Here is a 10,194-nt window from a genome sequence, read left to right as displayed (position 1 = left end):
AAACTATAGTTGTAAGCTTTAAGTGTAAGTTTTGATTGCTACATTTATAGCTACAGTTAAATGAAATTTGATTTTCGAATAAAAAATTACATTTTTTATTCTAAGAAAAAAATTTAAAAAGATCTTTCCCATTTTTTGCAATTTATTGTACTATTTATGACATATTCAGGGCATGACTTTTGGAAACTTAAGCAGCAATCACATGGAGCAGAATTTTATGATGATACGCCTGGAACTAAATTTTAGATGTTCGGATTTGCGAATTTGCAATGACCAATAAGCACGTGGCTGTGAGCTAAAAAGATAAATAGTAATCCTCATTGGTTTGTAAAACTGTAGGCTTTTGACGTCACATCCGATTGATCAACAAACCAATTTTCATTAAAATTTTCTTGTGAACCGTGCTTTAAACCACGCACGATAGCGAACAGCCGTGAAGTTGGGTCATTGCATTTTGGCGATCGAATGGCCGCCTCATCTAGAGTGTGCACATTCTGTTTTCCTATAATTAATTTTACGTTATTTATAAATTCGCATGTGAACTATCTCTCGGCAAATTTCACTTGGTAAGTGTTCCGCAATAGCAATCTTTATTTCACTGGGAGAGATCTACTCCTAGCTTATTTTTTCACCTTGTGTCGGTTACTCCAAAACGTGCTCGTTAATTCTACGGCCGGTAATTTGTTTTCAAGCAGATCCTTCAACACAATTTATCGATGGATTTTTCTATCTTCGACTAATTCCCTAAAGAATAAACGTACGTTTACCAAGTTCTTGAATTAATAGAAAAGAATGTAAGGCTGTATATCACTTACACAGTGGTTGTCAATATAATGAACAATAGTTATGTGATGTACTGTACTCTGCTCCTAAGTTTATTTTACTAACACATTTGAGATTAATTTGTAAAAAAGTTGAACTATATACCAGAAGGAAAAAATTATTTAGAGCTCGGATCATTCATTGTTGCTTTAAAATCCTTGAATATCATTTAAGTGAACTTACTTCAATTCGTAACATATTTTTGAATTAAAATCCAGCATTTAAGATATAAAGAATTTTTTATGTAATTATATATTAGGTATTTTCAAAAGTTAATAAACCACTTTCTCTCAATTCCACATTCTTAAATCATAAAGAAAGTACTGTTTTCTAGGGGGATGCAATTTAATTTTTTTAATTAGTTTCTCTCAGTCTTAATGTATTCAATTTTTCTTGTAGTAAATTATGGAAAAAATATAGTTAATGTGATAGTTTATCATGCTTCCATATTTAAAATTTAATGAATGAGGAAAGTTTGCTTAAATTTTCCCCCAAAAAAAATGAGATAAGAGATTGACCTTTTAGGGCTTATGAATATTTATGCTTATCAGTAGTTATTGTGAAATCCATCTTTATTTACTGTTTGATTAAATGTTCATGCATTCATGATATCCAAATTTTGATTTGACTTGTCTTGTATAACAGTCGTACCTTGTACTTTAGCTAATATGACTACCAAACTATCAAAAAATAATTAACTATTAAATATTTCAACAATTTTTATAAAATAACATTTCTATATATTTATATGAACTTGATTATAATAAAGAAAATATCCTTTTTACACATAAGTATAATTATTGGAGTAGTAATAATAAGTATTTTCTGCATTTTAGGACACACAGTTTAGTATCAACATACTGGTAAGCATTCTTTACTTTATATATTTGGCAGAGTGTATTTTTAGATTGGAGTCATATTTTATTCTGACACTAAATTTTCATTATTTTTACTGTTTTCTACTGTATTATTAAGAAAAATTATTATGGCAATACTATCAATACTGTTTATAATAATATTAGAATCTTTTTCATTTACTAGGTGACTGGTATACCACCAAAACTATATAAATAGACGTAATACTGAGATGGAAAAAAGTGCGGATGGATTATTATTTCGTGCAGAGAGAAACAATGGAGCTGATGAGGCTGCTATGGGAATCGCATGCATTGATGAAAGAGTTGCCATTTTAGATGCTGGGGCACAATATGGAAAAGTGATAGACAGAAAAATACGTGAATTAAATGTTCACAGTGAAATCTTGCCACTTGATACACCTGCCTTTACCCTTAAAGAAAAGGGATACAAGTACTAATAACATTATTTTTATCATACTTACTATATTCTATAATTTTCTAAATTTTTTGTTATTTCTCATAGGGCAATTATTATTTCTGGTGGGCCTAGTTCAGTCTATGCTGAAGATGCACCTAGGTATGATGCAGATATTTTCCGAATAGGTATTCCTGTACTAGGAATATGCTATGGTATGCAAATGATGAATAAAGAATTTGGTGGCACAGTCATTAGAAAGGAAGGCCGAGAAGATGGCCAATTCTCAATTGAAATAGATCCCAAGTGTCTCTTATTTAAGTAAGTAAAAGCAATGTAGTTAACAACAAATGTTCTGTTCAGAGGAAACTGTATTTTACTTTCCTGAAAAAATATGTACAGTGTTATTTATAATTATTAATTAAATTATGTTAATAAAATTTTGTATTTGTCTTACCAGGGGCTTAGAGAAAGAGCAAATGGTTCTACTTACCCATGGGGACAGTATAGATAGGGTTGCAGACTGTTTTCGTACTACTGCTAGGTCTTCTAATTTTATAGCAGGAATAGCCAGTGATAAAATGAACCTATATGGTGTACAGTTTCATCCAGAAGTCGATCTCACACCAAATGGAAAGTGTATGCTGCATAATTTCTTGTTTGGTGTAGCTGGTCTTACGGGTAACTATACGCTTCACGATAGGGAGCTGCAATGTATTCAATATATCAAAGAAACTGTTGGAAACAATAAAGTTTTGGTGAGTATAAATGAAAAAGCGATTAATGAAAAAAGTATATGTATATAAGAAATTAAAATGATTCGACTAAATAAATACTTACAGTTATTGGTAAGCGGTGGTGTAGACTCTACAGTTTGTGCAGCTTTATTACACAAAGCTCTGAATAAGGAACAAGTGATTGCTTTGCATATCAATAATGGTTTTATGCGCAAGGGTGAAACTGAATTCGTGGAGCAAAGCTTGGCGCAGTTAGGCGTGAAATTAAGAGTGGTTAATGCTGGGTATGTTTTTATGGAAGGTACAACACAACTGGAGAACCCAATTTCGTCAGCAAACTCAAACACTGTAAACAATAAAGGAATTTGTGTAACATCGGCGGTTCCAAGAACGAGAGTTACTAAGATGTTGTGTGCTACAACTAATCCTGAAGAGAAACGAAAGATCATAGGGGACGTATTCGTTAGAGTAGCCAATGAGGCTATGGCTGACATGGGTTTAAAACCGGAAGAAGTTTTCCTTGGCCAAGGTACACTTAGGCCTGACCTTATAGAGAGTGCGAGTGCTTTGGCCAGCGGTAAGTACACAAATATTTTATATGCCAAAAGTTTATTTTATTTAATGATTTTGTATATTTATTGAAATTATAGGTAAGGCGGATGCTATAAAGACACATCATAACGATAGCGAACTGGTGCGAGCTTTAAGAGCTCAAGGTCGTGTGGTAGAACCTCTGAAAGATTTTCATAAAGACGAAGTGCGACAGCTTGGGTGCGAGCTTGGATTACCAGCACCCCTCGTCGCTCGACATCCTTTCCCTGGTCCAGGACTTGCCGTTCGCATTTTATGCGCTTCAGAACCGTATATGGATAAAGACTTTTCGGAAACACAGGTAACGAAGAGCAAAACATTTTTGCGGCCACAATTCGAATGATTTGATAATAATATTGTCGTTAACCGGCTATTGTAGGTGATAGTTAAAATTATGGCAGAATATGAGCAAATGCTTCAGAAGAAGCACGCACTACTGAATCGCGTTGAAGGGGCAACTAGCGAATCTGAACGTCAACAATTGCGAAGAGTATCTAGCCATCGCCACATTGCTGCTACACTCCTACCTATTCGCAGTGTGGGAGTTCAGGTAATTATAATTTATTTTTAATAATTTTAAAGACAGTAATTCTGATTTTGTATAAATAAATATCGGCTACTTTTCAGGGTGATAGAAGAAGTTTTAGCTATGTGGTAGGCTTGTCAAGTAAGGATAACGCATCAGAATTAGTAGAATGGGAAGATATGTTATTCCTGGCAAGACTAATTCCTCGTGTGTGTCATAATGTCAATCGCGTTTGCTACATCTTTGGTCCACAAGTTCATCATCCGGTAACGGATATTACGCCGACACATCTTACGTCAAACGTAATAGCAACTCTTAGGCAAGCGGATCATTTAGCAAATCAAGTTTTGACTTCAAATGGGTGCATGGGGGCAATTAGCCAAATGCCTGTAGTCTTAATACCCATACATTTCGACCGTGATGCAGCTTTACGAACGCCATCATGTCAACGCTCCGTTGTTCTCAGGCCGTTTTGTTCCAGCGACTTTATGACTGGAACTGCTGCTATTCCTGGCAACGAATTACCAGTGCATGTAAGTAAATTTACGACAAAAAGTGCTAATCAAATCCTTACGTAATTAAAAAATGAACTCTTGTGATGGATTTTTTCTGCTGACAAAACGCATTGCTATAAATCTTACACAGGAGAATATAAGAAAACAATTTTTTCCACTACTTATCTTTCATCCGAAGAACTTTATCTTATTATGTCAGTTTGATTTTTGTTGTTGCGATGAAAAAATTCCTGTACTTTAATATCTCAATATTTGCTCTTTAGGTGGTGAAGAAGATGGTGACCGAAATATCTACAGTGCCCGGTGTATCTCGCGTTTTATATGATCTAACGTCTAAGCCTCCAGGTACTACCGAATGGGAGTAGTAAACACTTGTTCCCGACTCACCCCTTTCTATTTTTTCACCATCCCTGTGCGTAACGAAAACAAAAAGTAACAAATATATTTATATATATAAATAAGCATATGTGAATACATATGTTTATATATATACTGCAAATTACGTACGAATTAAAGGTTTATGACTTCTTACCGATTTATATGAAACCTACGAGCAAAGATCTTTCGAAAATTATATAAGCAAAGCATTAACATATTGTATATGATTATATATTATTGAAAAAAAAAGAATCGCTGATACGTTTTCAATAAAATTGAAGGTAAGTATCATGTCTGCTTGTAAATATACTTCGCCTTAAGCACATTGTAAAAATATTAATTTATTAAATTACAAACATTATAATACATCGTCATTGTTGCACTTGAGCAGATTGCATCTGATTAGCGGTACCATTAAATTGCTATTATACTCAATCTGCATATTATGTTGAACACGTTCCACTACTTTTTCATATGTTTTATGCCAAATGCAATTTCCAGATTCCATAATACATCTGTAAACAAAGAAAGAGAGAGATAGACCAAAATTCATATACTACGTTCATCATACTTGATTTATATATAACCAAGCATTTGAAAAAAGTAGCACCTATTCTTTAATTCTTTGGTTCACCTACATTTAATTTTTATCAAAATCAACGTTTTTACACTATTAATACGTTACCTATGCATGGTTTTTAATAAAACATGTAAATCCTCAATGCGCTTTTTTTCGGGAAGCATGCTCAGAAATGTTATAAGCAAAAGGAAAACCTCTTCCTTTACGATCATAGAATTAACGATCCATGTTTGTATTTGCATCTGTATCTGTAAATATGTGTTCTCCTTATATTATTTATGCTGGTATCTTGTTAAAATTCCTTACGTATATAAAACAATCATAACATTTTCAAGGTCACACTGATAAACCCTGCGTCGTTAAACGCATTTTGTTATAAACAGCATTGTTTAATAATATTATTAATATTAAGTTAATTATGTTGCGAAAGATGTTATACAGTAAAACAATTGTATAATAAGTATTACGTCGATAAACCGATATGCAATTACGAATTGATATTTTTTAATGTCTTTCATGCTTCACTGCTGCCAAGTGAAAGATTATTAATATCGAACTAATTATATTTAGCTTGCTGCAATGCATAAATTAATACGAGAAATTATTAGCATTACTTTTATTATAAATATACATTAAATATATACTACACTGATTATAAAGATTGTATTATATAATTAATTAATTATGTTAACAAGTTAAAGTAAATATTGCGTTAACATAATTAATTAAATAATATTTTACCTCATTTAATGGAAGATCAAACATTTTATAAATACGATTAACTAAAGTCTCTTCAATATCAGCGGCTCTTTCAAATCTCTTGCTTATGGCACGATAATGTAATGTTATATCACTTAAACTTTTATTTTCGATATTGAGAGCATTAATTTTACTCGAAGTAGACGGCATGGCACCATTAACATTATCATTTCGTGATATATTATTTTTTATATCGCTAGAATTCTTCCTATAATTTTCCTCGTTCTCTGTCGCAGTTTGATGTCTTTCTGTAACATAAATAGTATTCTTAGATAGAACTTTTGGTGATTTCTTTCTGGGCTTTTTACTAGGAATGCTTTTTGTATTTTTATTATTTTTCTTTAATTTGATATTCTCTGCTCTTTTCTGTTTCATGGCATCCCAAGCATTTAACAAATTCTTAGAGTTCGAAGCTTTTGAATCACATTTTGCTATTTCTTTTTTATTAATAGAATTACAGTACATTTGCACTTCTTTTTTCATTTCGTCCGTCAAGGCCGCTAAATAATCTGGATCGATTTGTGAAAATGATAAATTCTCCGTAAAATTTTGTTGCATATCATTGTCGGCTTCCAATTCTGGTTTTGATAAATTTGATCGTGAGAGTGTTTTAATGTCGTCATTTGCCTCGCTTTTACACTTATTTGCGTTATATTCGTTAAAAATTTCATTTCTTATATCTTCCGGTAGTTCGGCTAGTACGCACATATCGATTTCTTTGAGAGAGGGTAAATATGATTTGGTAGTTTTTGTAGAACTTGGCTTGACTTGTTTAAAATAATCTTGCTGTCTTTTCTGTGTCTGCGATAAAGGCTTTTCTTCAGACAGATTTCGTTTCTTCGATTGAGCTGTAACTATTTCCGTTCTCATATCTTCAGGTAACTGATTCAATATGGTATTATCGATCTCTTGAGAAGGAATTAAAAAATAAGAATTATTTAATGAATTAGGGTCTTGTTCTGATGGTCCAGCAATGTTTAGACTTTTATTTTCCTCAGACCTATCAATTTTTGAAAGCTGCTTACAATTAGAAAAATTGAATTTTAGATTATATTCATTTAAAATTTCATTTCTGATATCCTCTGGTAGTTCTTTTAGTATTTGAGTATCAAGGCTTTCTAAAGAAAACATTGGCAATCTTTCAGTTTCATTTCCATTGGAAATAGGAGCTTGTACTTTAGTCATAGCTATTTTAACTGTTTCAGTATTTGAAGGTAAATTATTACAAATTGAAACTATATTTTTCTGTTTTTCAGTAGTAGATAAATTCTTTTTGACATTATTCTTGTCCATATCATTCGACATTTTACTAAACAATGACTTTAAATCTTTTCGCTTGTTTTCATTAGCACTAGATGTAGCTGCAGTATTTTTATTCTCATTAATTTCTATTAATTCAGTAGTTTTATTGCAGTTATTCGATTTATTTACAAGATTAATAAAATTAGTGAGATGATTTTTAATTTTCGTAGTCTCTAATTTATTAATTTGCACTCCAATTCCTCTAACATCTTGAGGTATCTGTTGAACTTGATTCCATAAGGTAATAATTTCCCTAAAGTAATAATAATAATGGAATAATAAAGAAATATCAATCATTTTGTATATATAAGCATAATGTTTACCTTGTAATAATATTTGGATCATCCACAGCTGTTATAAGATTTTTAGATTTTGTGAGATAGTCACATAAGCCATGACCCATGAATTTTGCTGGGTCTACAGGAGCATCTTTTGCTCTTATCATTAATTTCAACACGATAGTTCTTCCTTTAGCTTGTACTTTTTTTAATCTGCTACATACTTCTATAGATAATTTCTTTAAAAAATCAACAGCATCGCCATTATTTTCAAAACGAATTCCGTAGTTTACTTCAGCTGAAATTGATTTTCTAACGTGTTTGAAATTCAGTTTTGAATTATCAATGCCGCGGCACATATTATATAATATTTCGCCAGTTTTTTTTCCAAATTCCTTCTGTAATACTGTCATGTCAACATTTTGCAAATCTGAACATGTTTGCACACCAAGTTTATTTAATTTTTTTGTTGTGGTGTAGCCCACTCCTAAAATCAACAGTGCATTTATAAGAAAAAATAATATATTCCATTATAATTAAGGTACTGTAATTACTTTACCTGGTAAATCTTTTACATCAAAGGCTCCTATATATGTTTCTACAGCATCAGTTATTAAGTAAAACTGTCCGTCTGGTTTAGCTTTCTTAGTAGCTAATCTAGCTTGCAATTTATTACTACCAAATCCTGTAGATACTGGACATCCAGTTTTCTCTTTGATTTCATTTCTAATTATGGTAGCAAATTCTAATGGTGTCATTTGAGATATTTGAAGTATTTTACTGCAATCTGCATACATTTCATCACAACTTACTGCCTCAATATCTAATGTATATGATGCTACAGTGTCATACAATACATATGACACCTCTTTGTAGGCTTCAAAATCATATTGTATTATTTTCAAATTAGGACATAATTTTAGAGCTTGGCCTAAGAACATGCCATTTTTCAAACCAGCTTTTCTAGCTTCATATGAGCATGAAGCAATTTCTGACAATGAACCATACTCTTTTTCATCATTATTAGTTAAGCCAGATGTTTGCTTATTACCTTTGGCATGTGTTACTGCTATTGGCAAACCTTTTAACTCTGGTCTATTTCTTATTCCAACAGATACAAAAAAACAATCCATATCTATATGCATAATGACATGCAATTTATTTACATTGACAGGTTTTTCATCTTCAGGAGTGAATATTTCTTCATCAGAATCTGAATTATATTCTAACCTTAATTCAGCTTGGTGAGACTTTTTCATTTCCATTAATTTATCAAAACCTAAAAATTTTCCATTATGCTTTTCTCTAAGTTCATTTATATATTCCTTGAATGTTGCCCCCATAGTAGCAATATGATGTAATCTAGAATTATTATAAAATTCTGTTAAAAAATCTGAATCTTTTGAACACTGTGCATGAGTTTTCAACAGAGCTGAATTATTAGGCTTTTCTGCAGTAATTTGATCCCCCTCTTGTTTCTTTCCATTCACAGAATTGCTTTTTTCAGTTAAACAATTTTCTGTATTTAGATTAATCCCCTCAGACAGTGTATTAATTAATGGTTTATTGTCAATTTGTTTAAAATTCAATTGCTGTTGTGCCTCAGTAAAATGAGAATAGAGCAAATAATCTTTATAATTTAATACTTTTCCAGCTTCAATACTACGAATAATCCATTCTGGTTTGCATATTGGAAGAGCATTCAGATTCTTTTTATAAGCAACAATCTTTGAATAAGGTAAGTTTGATGCAATAATATGAGTTGTGATTTTAGGCCGCATGTAATGATGATAAATTCCTCCATGAGCCATCATTAGTCTTCGGAGTTCATCTGCAGTAGGACTTGTATATCCATTCACAAATATCGCGATATCCTTAAATATATTCGAAGTGGCTTCCTTAAATTCATTATTTGCGTTTTCCCGAAATTGCTCCTCCAATTTCGCTTTCTTTGCTTCCATATAACCGCCCTAAAATGATGATTAAAAGAGCAAAATGAGGCTAAGGCTATTATAGGAGGAGATTAATTAACTGCTAACTCACCCATTCTTCAAACCCATTTTGATCAGGTTTTTTCTTACGTGACATTGTAAAAGCCTTGTAATCATTCTACTCATTAATTTTATAATTATGAGCAAATAAGAGGCCTTACTATATGAATATTAAAAAATAAACACAGCTGTGTGCCACAAATTCAGTGTATATACGTAAAAGATAAACGACGATTTTGTAAAATCCTCTGCCTGTCATACAGTAACAAAATGTTCCTTTAATATAATATTATCAAAGTCCAATATACAAGTATAAAAATTGTTCACCTACTTATTTATTAAAAAAGTAAAAGAGTAATCTCGAAAAGGCGGCAAAAGAAGCCATTTTTATTTTGGTACTGCACATGGCTACCCGCGGCGCCCGCGACGTTAGCAATCAGCGC

At 31.9% G+C, this 10,194-nt stretch overlaps 2 protein-coding genes across 5 annotated transcripts; one reads left to right on the top strand and one right to left on the bottom strand.

Moving 5' to 3' along the window:
- Positions 1 to 431: 431 nt before the first annotated feature.
- On the top strand, positions 432 to 5,063 carry bur (GMP synthase burgundy). 2 transcript variants are annotated; one of them, XM_066743071.1, is made up of 10 exons: positions 432 to 566; positions 1,659 to 1,685; positions 1,864 to 2,130; positions 2,203 to 2,415; positions 2,555 to 2,852; positions 2,937 to 3,408; positions 3,482 to 3,723; positions 3,802 to 3,972; positions 4,050 to 4,481; positions 4,727 to 5,063. In XM_066743071.1, the coding sequence occupies exons 3-10, from the start codon at positions 1,910 to 1,912 to the stop codon at positions 4,826 to 4,828; spliced, it is 2,151 nt and encodes a 716-aa protein (XP_066599168.1). In that variant the 5' UTR covers positions 432 to 566; positions 1,659 to 1,685; positions 1,864 to 1,909; the 3' UTR covers positions 4,829 to 5,063. The 2 variants fall into 2 exon arrangements, with proteins under 2 accessions (XP_066599168.1, XP_066599169.1); XM_066743072.1 differs by lacking the exon at positions 432 to 566 and adding an exon at positions 638 to 757.
- Positions 5,064 to 5,193: 130 nt separating this feature from the next.
- Rev1 (Rev1 DNA directed polymerase) lies at positions 5,194 to 10,141 on the bottom strand. 3 transcript variants are annotated; one of them, XM_066743059.1, is made up of 7 exons: positions 10,083 to 10,141; positions 9,804 to 10,003; positions 8,320 to 9,730; positions 7,806 to 8,247; positions 6,163 to 7,735; positions 5,527 to 5,669; positions 5,194 to 5,356 (listed from the first exon to the last, which is right to left on the bottom strand). In XM_066743059.1, the coding sequence occupies exons 2-7, from the start codon at positions 9,846 to 9,848 to the stop codon at positions 5,200 to 5,202; spliced, it is 3,771 nt and encodes a 1,256-aa protein (XP_066599156.1). In that variant the 5' UTR covers positions 9,849 to 10,003; positions 10,083 to 10,141; the 3' UTR covers positions 5,194 to 5,199. The 3 variants fall into 3 exon arrangements, with proteins under 3 accessions (XP_066599156.1, XP_066599157.1, XP_066599158.1); XM_066743060.1 differs by lacking the exon at positions 10,083 to 10,141 and having other exon boundaries at positions 9,804 to 10,054; XM_066743061.1 differs by lacking the exons at positions 5,194 to 5,356; positions 5,527 to 5,669 and having other exon boundaries at positions 6,247 to 6,428; positions 6,644 to 7,735.
- Between the last annotated feature and the right edge of the window lie 53 nt (positions 10,142 to 10,194).

The sequence above is a fragment of the Prorops nasuta genome, unplaced genomic scaffold (genome assembly GCF_024137725.1).
Source record: "Prorops nasuta isolate Cenicafe-Biocafe unplaced genomic scaffold, Cenicafe_Pnas_1.2 PNAS00032, whole genome shotgun sequence".
Lineage (NCBI taxonomy): Eukaryota > Metazoa > Arthropoda > Insecta > Hymenoptera > Bethylidae > Prorops > Prorops nasuta.
The sequence above is the reverse complement of the archived record's forward strand: the minus strand, read 5'-3'. Positions and strand labels throughout refer to the sequence as shown.